Source organism: Zootermopsis nevadensis, unplaced genomic scaffold (genome assembly GCF_977971745.1).
Source record: "Zootermopsis nevadensis isolate Lab colony 2312 unplaced genomic scaffold, Znev_1.0 Znev_ptg000027l, whole genome shotgun sequence".
NCBI lineage: Eukaryota > Metazoa > Arthropoda > Insecta > Blattodea > Termopsidae > Zootermopsis > Zootermopsis nevadensis.
The window spans coordinates 7,415,887-7,439,777 of record NW_028259159.1 but is presented as its reverse complement, the minus strand read 5'-3'; the positions used below and the strand labels follow the sequence as shown (position 1 = coordinate 7,439,777).

Genomic DNA, 23,891 nt, shown 5'->3' with positions numbered 1-23,891 from the left:
ATTGTTTTTACCTAATTGGTTGTGTGTCTGTTCCCATGTTGGTATTTGTCAAATGATGCAACATATTCATTGGCTTTTGTTATGGGGAACTTTACATGTCTGGATGTGAAATTGGTTATTACTGTCAAAGTAAACAGTAAAAGTGCAGTTTGCATTGCCTCTGCTGCTATGTTATTTTTAGTTGTTAAAAAATGATTACCATGAATATAATGCACAATTCCCATGTTCCAAGTTCCTTCCAGAAATTTACTGTGTATTATATTTACACACATTCAAATTGTGTAATTATTGTTCAATAGCAAGTGCATCTACCTCAATGAAAGAAAGTGGAATTGTTTGTGGAATGAATTCATAAAGAATGAACAAATTTCTTTCACTTTTGGTACAGAAAAAAAGTTAATTTTAAAGCTAGCAAGAATGTGTTTTTCTCTAGCCAGTTCGTGGGAGTCCTAACAATGAACATGATCAGACAAGCATCTTGTGGTGTCAAAACCATGCGTGGATCTCCCTGTTACAGTAAACATGCCAGTTGGTCAGGTAATAACTTACAAGTTATTGTAACTGCGTTTCTGACATTAGACAGGTGGTGTCAAACTAGACTGTTTTTTTAAATGAAACATGCTTTTGAGTGTTTCGATATTTCAGAAAGTTTGTGTAAGTACAGGACATTCTGCTGTATAAGCTTGAAATAATTTTCTGTTCAGAAAGTGAACGACACAGTGCTGTTGTTAGCACATGTGCTTCATAATTGGTTTAAGTCTTTGTTAAGAGACCCTCTGTCCAGACTGACATATTCATGAATCCTTCTGGCAAATGTTGGACTAGCCCTTAGTATGGGTCATTTCCAATTTTCTGTCCTTTCATCATTATGCAAACCACAAGAAGAATGAGAGGTTCGCCTCATGTCTGAGGTGACACATCCTCTTCATTGTCTGCATCTCTGTTGCCATCCTGTGGGGTTGTGCCTTCAGATCCCTCGTCATCATCGTCTGCATTCTCATTGTTGTTGAACTTTGTTGACAGTTTCACTATTGATGCAGCGGCCTTGAAGAGATTCTGTGCCTTGAGCTTCTCTGCTTTCTTCTTCCACTGCAACAGTTTTGTTATCAGGTCAAGTTGTTTGCAGAGCAAGTAGTCCGTCCTCACATAGCTAAAACTCTACAGTATATCACTGCATAGTGTTTCAAGTGTTATTTCCCTTCTGTAAAGAAAAGAACATCATATAATTATACATGTAGACTGTGAAGTTGGAACACGATACAGAATGTGATGTTTTTGTATAACAAATCAAGACTTGCTATCAGTATATGTGTTTTTGTGAATTTGTCTGAAAGTAATACTAATACGCAAAAATCTTTCAGTGAACCACCTGAATCATTTCACATTCTACCAAGTGCAAGATCCAGAGATTCTGCCTTAAAATGCTGGTAGTTATGCAACTCTCTTACAGATTGTTTTCAGTAAAGAATTTTTCTTCGGAACACAACCGAGCTGCTGGGTACCAACTGAAAACACTGAAGGAAGGTATCACAAACTCAGTGGTTTTATAATGTGGTGGACGGAAGGAGAGAAAGAGAGTGGAATGAGCAAGGGACACAAATGTTGGGTAATCACAGTAAATCAAAAGATGTTTCACACAAGAGTTATGAATCCTTTTAAAAGAACATCTCACAACGTACATACTTTTGACCATTCTGTAAACCTGACTGTTTTCATGCTGCTGCTTTGATTACAGTGAATAATGAATGAGGAGTTAGGATTTATATACCTCCTCATCCCTAGAGGGTAACGCTGCCAAATACTCCTTCATCTCTGGTTTGGCTGGGTCCGCAATGGCTAGCACGGACAAGCAGCCATCAACCGTTCCCAACACGATGTTCTTACCATCTTCTGTACTCTCAATAGCACTTAGTTCTGCCTGCATACGGAAGTTGGCGATCATCTGTGCATCTGAGGTCCTGCAGATGTCACAACATTTTCATATCATCAGTTATATAATGAAGTACAGAAGAAGCATTTTATTTATAACATCTCACAAGAAATTTGTTTTCTGTTCTCATGGGCATGTTCAGTTCTGATTACCGTAAATATTTTATATGCAAGAATGGATAAGCCCTTGCTGGAACCTCATAAACTATGGGATTATGACAAGTAGGGTTGTTGATGGTAATGAAAACAAAACGCAGAAACATCCATTCCGTATGCGATCCCAGTATTAACTTTGTCTAGTGAACCATGCTATCATTACATAATTCTTAAAATGTCAGTAATCTGTATTTTTCCCAGTGAGCAATCTCATCACTGTCTGTCTGCTATGTTCAACACTTTCCTGAAGACTCGCAGTGTTTTCTTGCCGCTGTGATAGTAGAGGACATATTCGTCTGTCTGGTTGAACATGCAGATCACCGTGAATACGCCCTCTGCCACCTTGGGGATGAACGTCTTCACTATGTGGCCTCTTTTCAGTTCCAGGAGCTCAAGTCCACCCCTGCACAGTCATAATTAGGAGCTGAACAGCTTGAGGGTTCTGTCACAGTGTGTGTGCTTCCCTTGTATTAATAGTTTGTGTGGGGCAAACACAGATCAGATCAGAAGGGCGTTTGATTTAATGGCTTTGTTACTGTATGCTGTGTTCTGGAAATGTTTTGACAAATTATTAACTAAACATTCAGATCCATGTCTCTGGCAACAATTAAATGAAACAAAATATAGTTGAAAGTTAAAAGAGTAAATGTAAAAATTTTAGAATTGAAATTTTCTTTAATATTCATCATTCATTCCCTTAGGCATTTTGTGTACCGTGATTAAAAAATTTAATTTTAAATACATTTTAAAGTATAATAGGTATAAGTCATGTGCCCACAGTGCACATCTGCAGGATCACAGAACTCTTGACATTTTACTTGATTCTGTGTGAGTTGGTTAACAATATGTAAGACAGAGATACAGTTTAAGAATTAATGAAGAGAAATTAAGTTAAGAAAAATATCACACAGAAGACAAGAAGAAATTGAGGAGGAACTGTGGGAAATGAAAGATAGACAGACGTGGTTGCCAGGTAACCCTCTTATAGTGGAAATAAGTTGTGAGAAATAAGAATTTGGAGGTTTGTGGCCTCACCTCGAGGGAGCATACAGGCCATACCGGCCGTCCTTTGTGCAGCCGCCACTCCACTTGGGGACAGTTCTCAGGATATGTTTCTTGCGAATATCAAGGATGGTCCCCTTGTCAGGATCAATGGTAGCCACCAGGTGGGCCTTGTGTGGCATCGCAATCAGCATGCCAACATCCTGTGGATTCGCACATTCTTCTTCATGCACAATGTATATTGTTATGCTGTTACTGCTACTGAATTTATCATAATCAAATATGAGAGGTTAACTTCATGCTCTGGCCACTTTACCCCCTACACAGCATCTATATACATTATTGAGGTGGAATCATCACTAGCTCCATTCAGTGTAGGCTCCTGAAATCTTTTGTGGTGGGTAGATCTTTGAAAAATTTACAATAGTAGTTTAAGAAATTTTTTTTGTGAAACAAGAAATAACAGCATGGCAGTGGTGTGAAATTTAGCATAGATGTGGCTCATAACAGAATCTGTAAATTTTATGTGAAGGTTTTTTATTGGTTAAATTTACAGAATGTGAAACAATGTGGAAATAACATTATGTGACATATGTAGACTACTAAGTAGTATGATTATTAATCTTGCGATTTCTCTCTGCATTTCAAGAAAAGCAGACTGATAAGCTTTTTGAGCAACCTGCCAGTATTATGTCTAGCAAAACTGGTCAGGTCATACCTTGGCAGCTGACTGCTTCAGGGAGATCTTACTCAGGAGGGAACCAGTCCGAGCGTGGAAGACAAAGATGGCATCACGACTCCCCTTATCAGCTCCAATCACCACAATGTTCATCCCATCACATGTCACCACACCTGGCTTGAACGATGTTCCGGCCACACACCGCACAGGGTAGTCAGCTGAATAGATCCTTACCCCCTCTGCAGAGAATTCATACTGCAGGCTAATAACTTTCATAGCATCATGTTTAATGTCAGCAAACATGCCATTAACCTAGTGTTAATATGTGCATATGTCAAGCTTTGACTGTTCTGTTTGCTATGTTTAGCTGACACTGAAGGCATTGGAGAATAATTATTGCGGCAGTCATTATATTTTGAAGGACACATAACCTATGTTTTGTGATGGTGTTCCCTTGAAGCCAGTTGTAATTGTTATACTGGCATGATTTTATTGGCAGAGCCCTCCCTCTTCTCTCTCTCTTTTATTTTTTTTATTATTATTATTATAAGGAATGGTTTCTGTGGCTTGCCTGGGATAGTTCGAGTGACAATGGTAGCATTGATGCGAGTGACCTCAGCTCCACCGTCGGGAGGCTTGGAGATAGCCAGAAAGCGCTGTCCGTTGTCCAACAGGGTGATTTGCTTCACTCCTGGCTGCTCCTCTTTAAACAGCAGCTGTTCAGTGAGGCGGTTCCAGATCAGAATGTTTCCCGATTCAGCCGACACAATATATCTGGTGGTACAATACAAATTTCTTCAGCAGGAAATACAGGGAATGAAATACTGGTTGGAAAATTTCAGGTAAGTTGCTTCTTGTAAGGACAGAGTGAAGAGAGGATAATATTAAAGTAGATCTCAGAGAAATAGGTTGTGATAACAAAAACTGATACTAGTTGACTCAACATTTGGCCCTGTGGTATGTTTTATTACAGTAGTGATGGTTCTCTATGTTATTTAAATACAAGGAGCTTCTTGAACAACTGAATGTCAGCTGCTGATAGATACCTTGTACCACGGAGTACATTGTGTTTTCACTCACTTGCTGTCTGTAGTGATGGCGGCATGTGTCACAATGGCTCCCAGTGGACTGTCTGCCAGCCGTGCAACGAGGCGGCCGATCCGCATGTCCCAGACACCCACACAGCCTCGTGTGACCGTAATAGCCAGGCCAGCCGACTGGCACAGGCCGATGGAATCGATCTGCATTTCGTGCCGGTCAATTACATGAACCTGCTCAAATATGTTGTTGATGTTCCACACTTTGACTGTGCGGTCAATGGAGGAAGTGATCACCTGCATCAGACAGGATATTTGTGGAACTCATCAGTGTGACGCAGAGCCGTAACTGTAAGAGCATTTCATAGTGTGAGGACTCACAGAGTTCCAGTTTCCAATGATAAGTGGTTCCAATGTAATGATCCTGCCGAAATGTGCATCCAGCACCTTCACCAGGTCTCTGGAGATTAGGCTCCACACATACAGGTTCTTCCTGCAGAAATTAATTGCACCATCATTCTTCTAGAATAATCACAGAGTTGCGAAGAACAAAAGTATTATAAAAGTGGCCAGCAAATTCTACCTTTCACATGGTAATTTACAGTTCAAATACCAACCACATATTCTGACTGAGGTTTTTATATTTTTCTTCAGTCCCTCCAGAAGAATTTTCACTATTTGTACTAGGCATTAGTGTTACCAAAATGTGATAATTTAAGCCTTCTTTTGTGCTGTATCCTGACTAGTAATTCAAATTACATTTCTTACTTAGAATATTGATCACATCAACTGATAATTTTATATCAGATGAAGAATTGTGGCTGGTCAGAGGTGATTAAGACCTTAACTAGCACTGTAAACATTTCAAGGTCTCTCATTTGGCAGCTGAAAAGCTAGTACAGCTCATTAAACACTGCATCAGAAAGAATAGAATCTGTAAGTAGTGGTTAATTCTTAAGTTATTTTACAACAGTATTTTATCTGCAGAAATTATATAATTTTAAAAGAAACTGCGATCATGATTATGATTGGTGAGTGGATGAGGACTTCAAAGGAGATACTCCCAGTATGTTCAATGATACTATCCCAGCATATGCCTGGAGAGACCGTGAAAAATCATATGAAATCTTAGTCATGACAGGCAATAACATGGCATAGCCTTGAACCAGGTACCTCCATAATAAAATTTACCACTATACTTTTCTGTAGTGAATGCATTAGCAAGTGAACATGTGTGTGATTGAATATCTGGTGCACTTATGTAAACCTGACGCCTGCAATGACATAGTCCCTGGCTGCAGAGACCATGCAGGAGTTGGAGCAGAGGACACGCGTAGAGATGTTGCGAACACCGTGAGGAAGGGGCAGCACGACAGCTTGGTTAGGATGGTGTGCGTCATCTCCAAACTCCCACACCACAAATCCGTTGCCAGATGTTCCCAACAGTGTTGTCTCCTCTCGATCAAACTTCAGCTGTAGTAGCACCTCAAGGTCGTCATTGTCTGCACGGGGTAGCTCTCTCTGAAATAACCATTTGAGATTGCAGCCAGTGAAATACGTATGTTGATGTCTGTCTGCTTGAGTCCTGCTGTCTTCAACCACAGTTACCTGCTGCGTCCACTGGGAGGAGCCGGGGTCAGCTCGGTACTGTGTGACTCCATAGTGTCCCTCCCCCTTGCAGCAGTAGATGGTGGATTTGTCCTGTGTCATCACCATTGCACTGCAACACATCAAGGTAACCACATTAATACGCACATGTAGAGACATTCACTTCATCCTTTGTCTGTTCCTTCCTTCCTATTTTTCTTACCTTTCCTCCTCCCTTTTCTTCCTTCCATCTGTACGTTTACTATTTTCTTCCACTCTTGTTACTTATCCCTACCTTGCATCCTTACTGTTTTCTCTCTCCTAAGTGTTGCAGTGTAGTCGTTAGATTCCTGTTGTGTGTTTGTGAAGTTCCAGAATGAAATCTAAACTATGAGATTGGTCATCCTCACTGAAGTTTTTATAAGAGTGCAGATTGAAACTGTTTGAGGAAATCTGGCCATAAGGGAGAGCCAGTTACAGGAAAATGGAATAAATTGCACAACAAGAAGCTTCATGATTTGTATTCTTCAACAAGAATTATTAACATGACCAAATCAAGGAACATGATATGGATGGCACATGTAGGGATGTGAAATATATATACAAAATTGTAGTCTTAAAATCTGAACGGAAGAAACCGAGACCTAGAAATGAATGGGAGGGCACTGCTGAACTGAATGTTATGGGAATATAGTGCGACAATGCTGAGTGGATTCATCAGGTTTAGGATATGGTCTGGTGGCTGCTGCCTGTGAACAGGATAATGAACATCCAGGTTCCTTATTAGGTGGGAATATCCTGACCAATTTGGTAACTTTCAGGTTGTGAAGAAGGACTGTACTGCATGGACTTAGTTGTATATTACATTTTAGGTTAGGTTAGTCATAGCAGAGAAATTATAATGTCTCTATGTTCTGCTGCACTAGGCATTTGGAAGTGACTACAGCTTGCATATATGAGTGCACTTGGCCCTCATGACTGCATCTGTACCTGTGGAAGTGGAACGGTTCCAGTGTTGGATTCACTGTGTGCAGTAAGAGTAGTGGGTCATCCAGTGACCCACTCCAGAACAGCAGCCGGTATGTGTCCAGGGTGCTGAATTGCATGGAGAGAAGGGGCCACCTGTTGGGGTCCTCAGGGCTTTTGTACGTGCGTTCCAGCTGCCCTCTCATGTTGAACTGACACCTGCAAGACTGACAAATTTACAAACTGCAAAGGTGATACAGTATCTTATGACCAAATATTCAAAACATTCCTATCTGTACTGTAAGGGTCCACTCACCAAGATCCTGTGCCATACACAAACAAGTGAGCATTGAGGAGGTATACCCCTTTAATTGGTTCGTGTTCTGGCAGAGGGTTCTCCATGATGTTATACTCGCTTGTCAGTGTGTTCAGCAGCACAGTCTGCGAACACATGAGATTATTATCATGCCAATCACTGGTATTATTTACTGCAAACATTGATCATAATAATACTGCCATGATTCAGTCTGTAGCAAGTAGGAAGTGGTATTTCTTCCACATCAGATGTGGTATCCGGTTATATCACCACGACTCAATACCAGGGCGTCATTTTTGGTAATGGTTGTCACTGTACAAGACTCACGTGGTTGTTGTTGGTGTAAGCAGCAGCAAATCTGTTGTCTGGACTGAGTACCAACTGCTGCATGATGCCTTCTATGCCAGGGTTTACATCTCGTGTCAAGTCACTTGTTGACAGGTCCCATGTGATGAACTTATTTGAGATCGATACAATGTAGCGTAGGTCAGACGTCAGACAGAACCCAAACACTGCGAACTGGTGGCCTTCCAGGGAGTACTGTGAGTCAGACCAATCACATTCAAGTGGCTAGCAGACATGTGTTTATGATGGAAGTTACATCCAAGTAGATTACATTGATTTTAAATAATGAAAAAGTTGTAAGATTGTAAAAGCAGTGTTGTTAAATGAGTCTATGTGGAGAGTGAACTTAACGATAGTGTTAGGGATTAAGAATTTTATGATGATGGTGGTGGTGGTGGTGGCAACAGTATTGGTTCTAGCTGTAGCAATAGAAGTAGTAATGATGATGTGATTTGTAGTGCTTTGAGGTCACAAATGACCTGGTACCAAAAATGAAACAGGTGCAAACTGGACATACTTTCAATGGTCCCCCTGGAGTATGAAGACAGTGGTAGAGTGGCAGCAGTGCGCAGTGCTCTGGCCCTGTTTCATCACACTGTTTGAGCAGCATCTTCACATTTGGGTTTGGTCCTATCTCTGGCAGGAGCCGAGACACCAGCTGAGGGGCCAGCATGTTTGGATACTGCCCCAGAATTGCTCCACCCAGTCGCAGGGCATCTGCCACCAACATCAGCTCTCTGTGACAGGGTGGGAGTATATGTTATTATATTCTTAAATTGTAAAAACGTTTAAATGCCATATCGTTAATATGTAAAGTATTTCAATCACTGTTTTAGTGTTGGTGCTTAAATTGTGAGAACAAAACAGAATTTGTTAATCAAGGCAACAGTTCGAATGGGTATCGATCTTGACTGGTTTCTGTTGGCCCTTCCTTGTAATCTATTATTTATTGCTAATATAATGAAGACCAGGGCTGTGCAACATTGCTTTTTGGGCTGCATGTGGTTCTTAAAAATGCAGCTTTATTAATGACCTGAGATTGAACCACATTTTTGTGCGTTTCAGTTCTATAGTTGCTAACAAACATACACAGCAGGAGTTGTGTAAACAGAGTATACTAGTAACTTCATCTTGTACAGAAATGAGAAAAAAATCTGCAGCACAGCCTCAAGTAAATACCTGGAAAGAAGCAAACGTGTGAGTGTGTTGCAGCTTATGTGAAAATGCAGTTTGCTGATTGCAACATGGAGATAACATTTATGACCTGAACTCATCAAGAACATAAATGAAACTGAATGTGCAGATGCCAGGTTGCTTTAAAAAAATCTGATGAACTGGAATCTTACAGAAAATGATTAAAGTTATTTGTATGTGTGTGTATATTTGTAATTCATGATAGGTGTCATTCGTCTGACTTTGTCCTTGCACAGCCCAGTTCAATATGATTATTTTCACAAGAAACTACCAGACCAAGGGGTAAAGTCCCCAAACGTATAACATTACAACAGTCCAAGCGCTGATCAAGCTAAAGGACTAAGGTGGAATTTTACATTGCATAAGAAGAAGAAGAAGAAGAAGAGAAACAGTGCAGCGAAGAGGACGTCAGCACTCGCAGCATGAAAGTGCTGTTCCCAGCTTTGGTTGTGAACACAGAGTTCAGATGGACAACCCTGAAGTGCAAATCAGATATGTCTAAAGCGGAAGAAGGAAATGTTGAGAGAACACAAGAAGAAAGAGCAAAATGAAGACGATGAGCGGAAGTCATTCACACATAATAGTTACAGAATAGGGCATGCACAGCTGCTCAAATCGGACCCCGACCAAACCACACGAACAAGTACGGTCTCTTCCCTTTGAACACATTGCCAGTTGCAAGAACGATTCAGCTTCCATTTAAATCTGCACTTGACTTCTTCGATATTTGGAAGTAAGAGGGATGAAGAGAGGAGGCTGGAGATAATTATATGATGAGGAGCTTCATAATTTCATAATTTGTTCTCATCACCACGTACCATTGTGATGATCAAATTAAGGAGCTTGAGATGGGCAATGAAAATGCATACAAAAATGTTAGTTGTGAAACCTTAGGGGAAGAGACCAATTAGAAGATCTGGGCGTTCATGGGAAGATGATATTAAAATTAATCTTAAGAAACTAGGGTAGGAGAATGCAGACTGGATTCATCTGACTCAGGATGGACAGGTGGCGAACTCTTAGGAACATGGTGAGGAGGCTTCAGGTTCCATAAAATGCTGCGGATGTCTTGACTGTCAGCATCTTAAGAAGGATTGTATTTCCTCAAGAATTACACCGATTTAAACATAGGGATTTAAGGGGTCTAGTTTTTAAACATCCTTGTTGGTCACTCTGCATGTAAATAATGTTGAGTTCAGTGTAGTGAGTTGAATGACAGAAGTCACAGTACTTTGTGTGGCTTGGTTTAGTAACTTTTAACAGTTAAGAATAGGAAGCTGAAAACAGAGAGATAGCAATCAAACAGGTCATGTGACTCACCTCAATTTCTTTCGGATCTGTTCCCTAGCAAGGAAAGAAACATCTCACAATTTGTTATTATGCGCTTCATTTAACAAGCAAATGCAGTGTTGCAACAGCATAAGTGGGGCAGGACACTTCATGGTTAACCTTAAATGTTTTACCTTCTCTCTGTCATTTCTTAGCTTTTATGATCACAGTGAGTGATTTTAGAATTGGAATGAAGTCGCAGAAATGATCTTGTTTCTGAGATTACCGCAGCATTGCTGTGGCAACACTGCCTCTTATTGCTGACAGAAATTTAGGACAAGTTTTATACATGAATTTTAATCTGATTTAAAACATTTAGTATTTAATTCCAAGATTTAACTACACTCTTTTTAAAATCAGTTTTCAACAATATTTTATATTTCATGCTGGTTACATGCAAAATAATTGAAGTAGTTAATTTTCTGCATACTGTGCAAACTGTATTACACACATGAGTAATGCTGTTTATATAAAATTCTGTAAACTTTTCTGCTGGTTTATCAGACATTTTACTTGTTTGTGTTAAAAGTGATCCACTCCTTAGAATTCTGTACTTTCAGTTAGAACAGCAACTTTACTCTCGCAACACCTACCTGGTTGCCTCCCTGTCCTCAATGTTGTTGCACGCATCTTCAAAGTCACTGAGCACAGCCTGCAGCGGACATGAAGACAGCTTCGCATGCAGCCACTGATAGTTGAATAGCACGTGCTCGTACAGGTCCTGGAAACGGCGTGACCTCACCATGTGATACGGCATCTCACCAAACTTAAAATGAAAACAACACAGATCATCACAACTAGACAAGTAATTAGATTATAAATTAACTATTAAGCTAACAGACTAAATCATTATTGAACTAACAAACTGCTTCTTACAGTTGCAACTTGTTAGTTTCCGCATTCAACCCCCAAGTTACAGGACCATCGTTTGTCATCTGCCCATGACTGTTTTTGGTATATCCACAGCTCTCCTTATCTGGAGGCCTTCTACTCCATTCTCACCCTGAGGACGTGCCATGCTGTGGTAACAGGGCACCCATGGGAACTGAATTCTGATATATTGTTCAGATGATCCTCATGTTTGAAAGGATTACATATTTCTCTTTGCCATCATCACCACTTTTGTGGTTTTCTCATTTGAGACAGTGATTTTATGAGGAAGTAAGATGCAGTAGCAAAAATAATATATTTTTCACACATACAGAACACCGAATGGCAAATTCAATTTACGAAGACGATTACAGGTGCGGGCTCCACTGAAGAGTGAAGAGCTCTCCAGTTTGCCTTTATCACAGCTTGCTGACTTTATGTCAACAGCTGATCAGCCGTTTTCCAGCATCTTGCGCACTTCTCGGTGAATGTGTTTGCTTTCATGGCACCCAGTTTTTAGTGAAAGAAATAGCAACTGGAAACCATGAGTGTTTGTGACATGAAGTACCTTCCTCAAGTTGTAGCGTGAGACTTTGCCATCCTTGGAGTGAAACACAAGTGGCTGGATGGGAACTTTCCGGTCAGCTGATCCCTCCTTGTCAGTCAAGTTGAACCTGTACAACAGCATCACCAAGCAGTGGTTTTATCTGTTTGTTGCATGGCAAGAAAACACTACAGAAACTGCCCAATATTTATGCTCTGAAAGAACTGGAAATAAACTTTTGATTCCAAAACAACAACAACAATAATTTTAATTGATAATCTGGTACCATAAATTGAGAAACCTGTGCTGATTGATGCCTGTGACATAGTGATGATATCACGGTTCAGCTGTATTCAGTCTGGTTGACAAGTTCTAATATGTGTTCTGCAGTTCACCATTTAAACTACTGATGATTTTAATTATGATAATGATAAGAGCAGTAATAATAAAGCAACAGGTAGAGTGACAAGAACATCAGTGATTATAATAATAAGGAATCTAAAATGATCTTTAAATTCAAGGACCTTGTGATAAACGTATACTGTACAGGTGAAAGAGATGTCAGGTATTGTTAGAACAACTATTAATTCTTACATAATATCTGTGTACAATGAGAGCTGACAATGTGAAACTTAACTGCAGTTGGAGGGTGTGTCATAATGTAGTTTTCTTGTACACAAGGTCGCCGAGTACAGCTGTTATGTGCAGATATTATTTGCTTTATAACCAGTATCGTGTCACATACCGTAACATTATTGTTATCTGAAATTATCCTCTACTTCCAGAACAGCATCAACTAATGAGATACGAGATTCTCGTGGTGGTGATCACATCAATATTGGTCTTCTGGGTTGTAGTAACATGTGGACTTGTAGATACCGTCATTTGTTAGGAGAATACTGTCTCCATCATTGCCTGAAGGTGAAGGCAGTATGTCCACACAACATTAAAGCACAGAAGACCAACATAAACATCATTTAATTCTCCACATCAAAGAGAACAATACTCTCCAAGATGTTATATCGAAATCGTTATGTCCAGAGATTCATGCAGGTGAGCAGTTTAATTTCATCTGTTACAGTGGACATAACAAAGGAATTCAATTAATAAATGATAACATAATAAGCATTCAGCTTTGTGTAGTCCTGACCTATGTCGCTGTATCTCGGTGTACTTGAAGGGCTTAGGGTTTCCTCCTCCCCAGATACCCAGATAATAGTCAGCAATGGATGAGTGGAAGTACATAGCCATGTTCATGTTCTTGAAATACCTCTCGCGCGCTGTATCCCGGAACTGCCTGCAGACACACGCATCCTCCATTATTGGTCACACCTACCAGGAAGTTCTGGGTTTGAATCTTAATCCAGATATTGTCTCTTATTTCCTTCACTTCCTCCAAGCACACAGTGGGTACAGTACCTTAAAATAGGCCATGACAGCTTTCTTCTATATCCTCTCAAATTCATCGTTCACAATCATCTCAAAATTCATTGGTACATGATTGAACAACCCATTTTTTTTCTTACATTTAACAGGTTACAGTATGATGTACATTTAATGAAATGCAACAGAAACATAATTTATGCCATTATGCAGTGGAACATCTCGGCCCTTGGTTACCCTTTCCTTTTCATGCTTGTTTATACGGTTCAGCCACACGAACCTGTGGTACCAGTTCATAACGCTTACACCATCTGCCTCTCTCTCTGACAGGTAATTGGGCAGGTCATTACGGATCCGAGTCCAGAGCAGCGGTGGGATACGTCGCACGGGCGGCAGATGGTACTGGTAAACGTCATCCAGCACCTTGTCATCCAGGGAGATCAGGTCCTCCAACTCTGACTCTGACAGACCACTCTTAGCAGCAGTGATGTAGGCAAGTGCGTGGAACACGAGGATGCGACCATGCTGCGGGCAGACCGTTCAGGAATTGAAAAAGCCTGCCATTTCACCCTGTCCCAGGTCAGTTACAATCTGCTTTACATCCTCTCAGCCATTTACAATTATATTTTTGGTTCCCCAAGTGGCTGTTTCCGCTTGCAGTGTTTATGAGCGTGTTACTTGTTCTGCTGATTTCAGCTTCCTTACTTCATTTGCATAAGAATGTTACATGAAGATAAAAACATGAAAAATCTTTTGTTATGAGACTTTCTCCATTCCTCATTAGATAATTACTCTTGAAATGTTCTCTTAATGTGTAAACACACACTTTTACTGCCATTCTTTAATATGAATCTAAACTATGTAAATGTGTAATAAATTACTGATAGACACATAAAACTGTTCCTGCGCTTAAATATCATACCATGAAGATGTATGGGGGAGTGGAAGTAATGTTCCATACACCGTCAATCAGATGGATATGAGTGATTAGCTTTAGTCTCTGGCCATGTCACCCCCAGTACCAAGCCCAGTAGGCAAAAGAGTGCATACCTGCTTCTCAACCCGCTCAAACAGCAGCATGATGGAGTCCATGACAGTGGATGCTAGGTATGTGTCCTGCGGCTTGGTGTAGCTGCGCCAGCGGCAGATCTCGGCAAATACGAGCTTCACAAAAATTGGCAGTGAGCACTGCCCAACCGCATTGCACACGAGCCGCCACTGATAGTTGGTGAGGTCACGGCATGCTGTCTGCATCCACATCCTGTACACAGAAAGATACGGGACTGACTAACTGGCTGGCTGGTCTTAGATGTGGTCCGTCAAGACAAATTCTGGAGTACTCCCTTCAGATCAGCCAGCATTGCTGCTGATATTCAGTTTGTTACCTGATGATCTGCATGGCGAGGTCTTCCCCCAGGTCTGTGACCTCCAGAAACAACTCCTCATTATCAATCATGCGTCGCAACAGATGATAGTCCTGACTGACCTCTGGGTTGTCAGCCTCTGCAGCACATGACACCAGCAGCTGGAGAGGCAAATCACAGTCAGCAGTGAGTTAGGGTAATATCTGGAGTCTAATGAAAATGTTGTATGTAATTTATACAATTTGATGACATTTTCATTTCTGTTATGTACCACACTGACAGAATGGATGATTTCTGAGAACTTGAGTAACTTGAAAACTTCAGTTGGAATCATTAAATCAGTCAGTACTCGAGAATAACTTGCTTATTTAATTTAAACAGGTGTGTGATGCCCATTGTCTGCAGGATATTCACCTTGCAATATGGTGGCAAGCGGAGTGGCAGCCATGACACCTTGTTGGCATCTTGCGCTCCAGTCAGTTGATCCACTGAGTCTAGGAACAGGAAGATTGGTTGCTGCTGGTTGGCGTAGGTCAGCAGGTGCTTGAAGTAGGCTGTCAGAGGTACAAGGTCCACAGGGATATCCTCAAATGGCAGCATGTAGTTGTATGAGATCTGTAGGAATTGGCAGATTCTGTCTTGTCTGTGTTTTGAAATATTTCAGGGACACAAATTGCGTGCGTTCTGCGCTAACTAGATGTTCGTCACATAACTCAGTGGGGAATAGTTGAATATTAATTATTATAGTGGCAAATGTTACTAGTTTCCAGAATATAGAGAGAAACCTATTATGTATGACCTCTAATAAACAGAAACTAATTAACCCACAAACATAGAATAAAAATGACAGGTTAACAGAAAATATTCTTCTTGAATATTTATTCTTTCCTGTTCATATAAATTTACCTGAAAGGAACATTCTTGTTACAGATGGGAAAGAAATATGTCTGTCAGCTCAAAATGCGCCTAGTACTTTAATCGACTATTCGAAAAACCTATCAAAGAAAGGATAATACATTTATTGGTCAGAAGCAGCATAGCCTGCTCCTGTATGTGACTTGTTATTTCAGCCATCAGTACAGTGAATATGCAGTCTGTTTGTCCAGAAACAAGTTTCTTGGGATCCCATCCCCTACCTGCTGGCAGATGGACACCAGGGTGGGGGTGAGGGCACTGCTATCAGGTGTGGTGCCCAAGAACCTGATGACGCTGATGGGCTTGCTTCCCTGGAACCATTCCGTAGAAGCAAGTCCTGCTGACTTGGCCAGCAGGGATGTCTTGCCACACCCCCCTTCCCCATACAGTACCATTGGCTTTTCACAGTCACTCAGCATATGTCTCCTGATGCGCTCCAGTCCATCCTCTCGCCCGTAAAACACCTGGAACATAATGTTCATCTCGCGATGTGTATCGATCACTTCGGCCGAGGTTTGCGCACGGCATCACAAAATAAACTGGACGACAGATCACCTTGACAGAGTTGTTGCAGGCGTGGAGATGCTGTAGGATCTCCGTCACAATCTGACCCTGCGCGCTAGAGTCCTCCTTGCGCATGGCTCGATCCACCAGCTTTGTGATGTTCTTGTAGAAGTGCGTGATGAAGTGCTGCAAATACTCCTCGTGCGTCTCTGTGTCCAGCCCCTCCCTCCCGATCCACTCAACTGTGTACCTGCCGCATATTAGGCACCACAGTTTAAGTAAACTAAATTAACAAAATCAGGTTCTGTAATGAGGGTCGTACTGAACTGGCTCAGTGTTGGAGGTGTTAAACCTTTGCTTCCTGACACCTGAATTTGCTCAGTTGTTCAGTCGCTGTTTCTGCTAGTCACACAGTTACTCAGTTAGTCTCTTGCAGAGTAAGTTTATTGTCTTTCTCTTAGCCCTTTGCGACATAAAGTTCATCTAAATAATTTTTAAAAACTGGACCCTCTCCTGAACTACTTTAAATCAGTCCACACCCTGACATAATTTTTTTTTTTATTTCCAACTTAATATTATCTTGCCATCTACACCTTTGTCTCCCAACTTGTTTCTTTATTTCAGATGTTTATGTATTTTTCATTTCTCCCATGTGCTACCTGTCTTACAAATAACATTTGGTGAAGATTATGAATTATAAAGCTCTGAACCACCTCTGCAGGTTTGTGGCCTCTATCTTGGCCGGCAGACGTTCATCCCTCAGGTTTGCCAGTAGCTTACAGGACTCTGTGTCCAGACTTCTGTTCAGGATGTCAACGAACAGCGATGCCTTCTTCAGGTTCTGAAGGTTTATGTTGTTGATGTATCGCACATATGCGAGGCAGTGATTCTTGGTGTTTTGAACGCTCAGGACACCATTTATTACCTCCCGCTCCGTCACTGCAACAAAACTAGGCATTGTTTACAACCGTTTTCCATGCAGCCTGGTAACTTGAAGCACTACGGTGCATCTCACCAGACATGAAGTAGTTGTGCATCGTATCCTTGTCAATTTTGCCGCCGTTTGCTAGAGAGAGCGCTGCTTTGCGGAGCAGCTTCTGCATCTTGCCAAGTGTGTCCCACCACACGGCCTGGTCGTGCTGCTGAAGCTTAGGTATGCGCTGCAACATGGAATTGTCTGTTGGTCCTCTCTGTCAAACTTGCTGCCTATTTTCTGTATGCATATGTGTTACCAGTAATGTTAAGATCAGCCAGATAATGCTGACATCATCAGGAAAGAGCATGTGAAGATGGAAATAAGATAGTAAACAAGTTGTTGTGGGTATGTTGAACATCCAAAGCAATCCACAAAGGAAGTATAATATTCCACTGTCAAACTAGGCCTTCTTTAAGTGACTGATGTTAGCATTAACTGGCTGAAGAATAAAATGTCTTTCCAAACACAAAAATCCTAATATCGCAAAGAAGGGCCTCCGGATGACATGCGTGCAGTGTGTGGTGTGTGACCGACTCAATACGCATTACTTCTTTGGGGGTAACCTCGGCTTTCACCTTGTTGTTGAAGTTGATGAGGATGGAGGATATGGGCTGTAGCACAGAAACTGGCGGCACTGCATTGCTGTCCTTGCGGTACCACGTGTCCAGGAGCACGGGATCGATTCCTGAGTTCACCAGCTCGTCCCGCAGCATCTGCAGTTCCGACGACAGGATGTAGGTGGGGATGGGGCGGTACCCATACTTCTGCCCCAGGAACACCTGCAGGAAGTTGCAGACCGCAGTAAGTGACTATACTCATTTCACTGACCTTTTAGATTAGCCTTGCTTGTAAACTAGTGTTTTATAATTTTATGTGGAAATTCTGCAAGTGTCGGACACGAATGACGTTTTCATCGCAGTGCTTGTAGTTGTTGGCCCGGGCCATCGCGAAGGCTTCGCCCCTCCCCCACGTCATCTGGGGGGATGGACAAAGGGCCCTTTAGAAGCCGAGTTTACTGAAATGTAGCCTTACCCCGTCGCAGTGATTCTGCAATTGCTAGTTCCCGTCAGCGAACTCACCACAAAGTTTGGACCCATAGACAACCGCTGGCAGTTGGCTATCTCTCGCATGCACAGCTCCGTCGTCATGTGATCGTCAGTTGCCTCGTCTCTCACGCCCCACCTCATGTCCACCACCTGAAACATAACCTCACCTCAGCACTTCCTAATTTCGTATCTTTAACAAAAGTAAAACATGGTCGACGAGGAACTCGCAGTTTTGTTGGACTTTCTGTAGACCGTAAAATAGCAAATGGCAGGCAAGTAAATTCTACGCTTATCGTCTTTGTCCGGTTTAAATAAGTAATGGAGGATTGTAACTCGAAGTGTGAAATGTCATATGGAAGTGCGCCTAGATCATAAACATTCTGAGTGAGTCATTTTTGTACATCACAAATTACATAGGACAACGTGTCGATGCTTTGAAAGTATATCTGAGAATTTTAGCGTTGAGGGAATCCATGTCGTGGGCTTTAAGTTCGAAAATATATTTGTAAGTTGCGTAATTATTAATTTATTATTGTTCCAGTGCCCAGTTTTTGCATGTGGTCGGTGTCTTAGCACGAGGACATTTGCCACTAACAGGCACACGATAATGCCGTCTCGCGTCTTCTTTCTCGTTGTGTATTTGGACGTGGTCATAAGTTGAGGTAGAACCTCACAGTTCATTATGACGTTATAGTTAACGCATTGTTTCTCGTTGGTCCTGTGTTGCGAAAGGAACTGACATTTTGCACACCCTCTCGTCATGATGCAGACTTTCGAAACCGCGAATAAAGAGGGCTTGTACCAGGCTGGTACGTCCCCGTGGTGCCAATCAATAAATAGTGGCTCTAAGTTGCACAATATAACGAGTTTGTCTGACAAGCAAATCGTCTTACATTACGAGTCAACAATCAATAAAGTCCGAAAACATTTTGACTCTTCATTGTCGTATCTGCATCTGCATCTGCAACGAATGACCATCGCCTCCATTGGCCGTGTACAGTCGCGCAGAAAAAGTTTGGAAAATGTGTGCGAACTGCTCTTCCTTTGGATGACTTTTCTGATTTCTTTGCCGTGTCACATTTTGGAAAGAAGATTGGCCTACAAGCAACGTTTCTAAAAGTTATAAACGGATATGTAAATGGATTATTCTCATGCTTTAGGCGGTCGCCTGGTATCGCTAACGTGATTAATGGCGAGTATCAGGTGTGCTGAACATGTAGCATGCAAGGGGTACAAGTTATGCAAACAGCACTTCGGTTACAAAATCTCGCGGTCAGAGGCCATTTGGACGGGGTAGCATTGCCATGCGAATCAAGTCTCTAGATTGGCTTCACTGATGTCGGGATTGCCTTACTTGAAACTCCAGTCCGTGTTTTTCCCGGCAATAATCCTTAAGTTTGGGGTAACACTGGGCCATAAGTGTGTTCCTCTCCATTGTCGTGTCTGAAACAGGGAACAACCGTGTGTTTACCACTGCACCTGATGTGATTTACTGGGTAAAATTTAGTTTAGGAGTTTAAAGACGGAAAAGCATATATTTGTATTTTATTTTCGGCAATTGGCAACACTGATGGGAAGTTGTGATCTGTTCCTGTCATTTGTCTAGTCCGAAACCTTAGTAACCACCTACAAGATCATACGGCGCCCTGGCGAAGGAGACGATATGTCCCTCCGAAACACTGATAATCACCAACAAGACCGCATTGAACTATAAGTAGAAGACTGCGATTTTGATGGCGACGTTAAAAATACGTGAATTAAAATGAAGATGGCTGTCTGTCGCCCTGATGATGGAGGCAGCAAGCACGCCTGAAACGTCGGTAAACTTCTACCAGACCACACGGCGCAACAACCCAGAAGACGGCCATCTTCAGACTCACCGCAGTGAAAACCTCAAATTCTACAAGAATTAAAATGGTTATGTGTGGGTCTCTCATACCCAGTTTTATCGAAATCGGTTACGTAGTTCGGCTGCCACTAATTGTAGACATTCGGCCACGACGAGACAAATACAGCGCCACTTTTCTAAACGATAAGAAGTGGCCTACCGACAATTGTGAAACAAAGCTCCTTCGTCCCACCTGTGAAAGTGGAGCTGGTGAAGATTCGGACGATCTTCGAACTGACGGGGGGCAGGCTCTCCAGAGAACCCACGAAAATCAGGTCCACGGTTCTGTCGTCCATCGTGCAGTAACGTGGCAACTCGACTGAGCATCCCGCTAGGCCGCCCGCACCCGATGCGCAGGGCAATATTTTTCAAACTGCGGTTCACGACCCATCAGTGGGTCACGCCTTGTTGGCTATTTTAATTCAAATGCAGGTGCGTAACCCTTAGAAACCGAAGCCCTTGTAAATAATATTCAAGGATTCAGTCTGTATCGTACTATCATTTTATATTTCTACAGTGGAGTTTACATATTTGAAATATTATTGCAAATACTAACATAAAAATTTTAGTTCGAGATGGTTATTATTAATCATATCATATTTTGTTGTTGTATGTGAAGGAAGTATACTTTAGGTGCATGATTAAACTTGACTGTGTCTGTTATTAGTTTTAATTCTGAGCATAAACGTTTTTTCAATCCACTATTATCGCATAGAATATAATGCACCGTGCAATGACAGCATGGCTACCGGTTGTGGTATCCTAGACAAGGAAGGCGAAAAGTGAGGTAGCTAAGACGTTAGCTTTACCATGAACAGGGAATTAGAAATATGAGTTTGGATTGATTACCAAATTTCATGAAACTCCATCCACCAACACTTTTCCAGTCATGTTAAATGCCTACAGTCGGATGTCGTGGGAGACGCTGTCATCGGGGCTGTGCATGCGCTGAGGGTCAAGAATGCGACATAATTGTTTCAGGTCACAACTTTGGGCATCCAGCACATTAAAATGGAACGGAATGATGATGATGAAAAGGCAATTGAAAAAAATAGAAACAAGTACATTTTTTAGCCTACAAACTGACAGAAACTTAAATTTGAAAATACATATTTAATACATTATCCCTAAACTAACCTTGGCATCACTCCTGAAAACAGATACTTTAAAATTAGTATACTGTGCTTACGTCCATTGGATCACGCTGTATGAAATTATTTTCTGGGAAAACTCAACAGACAGCAAATGGTATTTCACATTAAAATGGAAATCATTAGAATAATGGCAGGCACTAAATGGGAGTTGTTTAAGAAATGGAATATTCTTCCACTGGGAAGCAAATTCTTGCTTTCAATATTATCATTACCTCATCCAAATATTCTCAGCTCGTATAAATACTTGTAAGCAATAGTGGTTATGCTTTCTTGTTTAATTATTTTTGTGCTGTGACATGTTCTACATCCTTGGCTTAGGTGCATGAAGTGTTCATGGAATACAAATAAATTCTCTTCTAGTCTATTCTATTGACAGTGTATGTTCGAAATATGTGCACAGTGTCAGAGCTTGCACCATAATTTTTCTAAGGTCTGCAGATAACAAAATTTCCAGGGAAATTGAAGTCAGTTGAAAAAACTAGCATTTTGGTCAACAGTACTGGTGAAATGAAAGGAAAATTTGAGAATATGTGGCACAGTGGATTACTTAAAAGTTCATGCATGTAGTAATGAGATGATCAAAGAGTGTGTTGATACTTATCCTTCTGCAGTCAATATTTTCCAGTTTTTATGACCACTTATTTATTAAATTCTGGAAAGTGCAATTTATGCCAGCTATGGACAAATGTTTCAATAGGTTGTTCATCAATAGTAGTTAAGTGAATTTACTTACTGGTGGCATAAACAATGTCCCTGTCACAATCTCAGATATTAAAGTGTCAAATTTGAGTTTGATTAATGAAGAAGTTTATTGGAGAGAAAAAGATTCTTCTCCATTCATTACAGTTCCTTGAACAGGAGATAAAATCAAAGAATAGACTTATAAGACTTACTGTAGCTTTATATGATGCTTATATAAGCACAGAATGGAGAAACCCATCAAGACAGATGATCACAGTGAAAATGCACAATTGTTTGGACATATAAAATGATGTTATTTTGCAGTTCCACTTGTGAGTGATACCAACATGATGGGTGTAAACAATGTGAATCTCAATGTAATATAGAAAGTTACAAGCTGTGATGAAATCTTGTTAATTAAGGGTGTTTGGTATTCATGAAGTGTATAGTGCTGTGGTACCTTTAATAGGATCTCGTGACTCTAAGTATGTTGGACGTATGTTCGAAGATGTAGCTATTTAAGTGCTGGTGTATAGTGTATGTAGTTTTTTCAGTATTTTCTATGTTAGTGGAAGATTTAAAGGTGTCACTCATTTGTAAAATGGTAATCCTTTATATATGCAATTTAGAGGTTAGGTTCCGGTTATCGATATGCATCTTTTTCTGGTCTAGTAAGCTAATTCTGAAAACGTTAGGTGTTTCTGAGTGTCAGGATTTTCTTAAAATATTACTCCTAGGAAACGGAATAATGTTTAGTATCCGTGGTTATTTTGTTGATCGTTCGTATCTACTCTCTGACATGGAATACTGGATTTGTAATCACTGGTTGTATCGATTTAATTCCTCCTTCAAAAGAGAAGAAATTTTGCGTTGTTGGAGGTGGGAGTTGCTAATCGATGTTGGTTGATAGTGTAATACTACAGGGTTTACATATACATGTATGTAAAATTGGAATATATTGAATGTCAAGGATTTTGTGTGTGTGAATACATTTCACAAATTATTCGATTTTACAGTTGTGGGATTTTAGATTTTCATGGCGGTAAATCTGAAGATGGCTGTCTTTGGGTTGTTGCATGCCCATCCTGAATTTTGTAATTCGCCCATTCACATTAGCGATATTGTTTCGTGTCTATAAAGAACGATACCGTTTTGGTTGTGTACCTGCCCCCTCCGTCTTTGGTAAGTCCCCTCACTGCATGCCAGTGTTTTTGTTTTGCTGATTGTTGCTTCTACACCAACACTGATATATGTAATTTAATTTTTTAGTCTGTGGTACTGATGTACTTGTGGTGTTTACAGATGAGAGCAAGGCACACATGAGCCCATATGAACACATTTATAGTGCTGTTCACCAGTGTGTGCCCTACTCTAATGTACCCAGCCCCTTCGACAGCAAGATGCCTCCGCCAAGCGACAAAGTCCACTGTGTTCTACTGGGAGAATTTGACACTGGATAAAATGGTTGTATCTCTAATGTAAACTTAAGTGTGTCAAGTCCTGTTGTCATGGGTAGTAGAAATAGATGTTCAAGGAACATGTGACATCTCTCTCTTTGCCTCATGCTTTCAAAACAAAATGGAAAATAAGAGATCTAAAAATACAAGAGCTGCTCTTGTGGAATTTCATGTTCTTTGTACAGAATGATTCAAAAGTACTTGTAGAACACAAGTATATTTCTAATGGTGAACTTAGTTACAATTACAACACAATACAGCTGGTTGAAGGAAGGTGGTGGTCAGTGTGATACAGTCACATGACACACACAGGTCACGTGGTCCATCTGTGATGTGTGCGCACGGGGACTTTTGAATCACTTTGCAGTGCCATCATTTGTTCTTGTGATGCTTAGGTACTAATGATTCACTGTGTAATATCGATATTTGGACAAGACAGTAGAACGGGCAAATTTGATGCTTTTGTGCTGGTTTCCAGCTGCTGCAGAGGGAAAGTTCCTTTGTATCGTGGAACTGAAGTTGAACTTGAACAAATAGTGGTAATACCACATGACCATCCAATGTGTTTC

General features: G+C 41.0%; 1 protein-coding gene and 1 long non-coding RNA gene across 8 annotated transcripts; one reads left to right on the top strand and one right to left on the bottom strand.

Moving 5' to 3' along the window:
* Positions 1-217: 217 nt before the first annotated feature.
* On the bottom strand, positions 218-22,510 carry LOC110840911 (NACHT and WD repeat domain-containing protein 2). Of its 5 annotated transcripts, none has more exons than XM_087356668.1 (30): positions 22,326-22,510; positions 19,497-19,585; positions 18,176-18,292; positions 17,672-17,875; positions 17,136-17,280; positions 16,834-17,059; positions 16,172-16,370; positions 15,838-16,080; positions 15,116-15,316; positions 14,723-14,862; positions 14,388-14,598; positions 13,618-13,862; positions 13,105-13,251; positions 11,979-12,084; positions 11,134-11,306; positions 10,532-10,555; positions 8,535-8,754; positions 8,000-8,212; positions 7,673-7,797; positions 7,381-7,575; positions 6,412-6,523; positions 6,071-6,324; positions 5,185-5,296; positions 4,847-5,100; positions 4,338-4,540; positions 3,806-4,005; positions 3,121-3,290; positions 2,333-2,488; positions 1,769-1,961; positions 218-1,089 (listed from the first exon to the last, which is right to left on the bottom strand). In XM_087356668.1, the coding sequence occupies exons 2-30, from the start codon at positions 19,575-19,577 to the stop codon at positions 901-903; spliced, it is 5,058 nt and encodes a 1,685-aa protein (XP_087212794.1). In that variant the 5' UTR covers positions 19,578-19,585; positions 22,326-22,510; the 3' UTR covers positions 218-900. The 5 variants fall into 5 exon arrangements, with proteins under 5 accessions (XP_087212794.1, XP_087212793.1, XP_087212791.1 ...); XM_087356667.1 differs by lacking the exon at positions 22,326-22,510 and adding an exon at positions 22,078-22,262; XM_087356665.1 differs by lacking the exon at positions 22,326-22,510 and adding an exon at positions 20,224-20,337.
* On the top strand, positions 22,332-23,488 carry LOC147872496 (uncharacterized). 3 transcript variants are annotated; one of them, XR_015537297.1, is made up of 3 exons: positions 22,332-22,350; positions 22,882-23,047; positions 23,168-23,488. It is a non-coding gene; the product is annotated as an uncharacterized LOC147872496 (long non-coding RNA). The 3 variants fall into 3 exon arrangements; XR_015537296.1 differs by lacking the exon at positions 22,332-22,350 and adding an exon at positions 22,665-22,803; XR_015537295.1 differs by lacking the exon at positions 22,332-22,350 and having other exon boundaries at positions 22,811-23,047.
* Positions 23,489-23,891: the final 403 nt, after the last annotated feature.

Coding starts and splice junctions, on each gene's coding strand:
- LOC110840911 (XM_087356665.1), bottom strand. CDS start 20,326: ATGGACGACAGAACCGTGGACCTGATTTTCGTGGGTTCTCTGGAGAGC. Junction 19,586..20,223: donor CACCAGCTCCACTTTCACAG/GTGGGACGAAGG, acceptor TCCCTGTTTCAG/ACACGACAATGGAGAGGAAC. Junction 16,081..16,171: donor CCTGCAACAACTCTGTCAAG/GTGATCTGTCGT, acceptor ATTATGTTCCAG/GTGTTTTACGGGCGAGAGGA.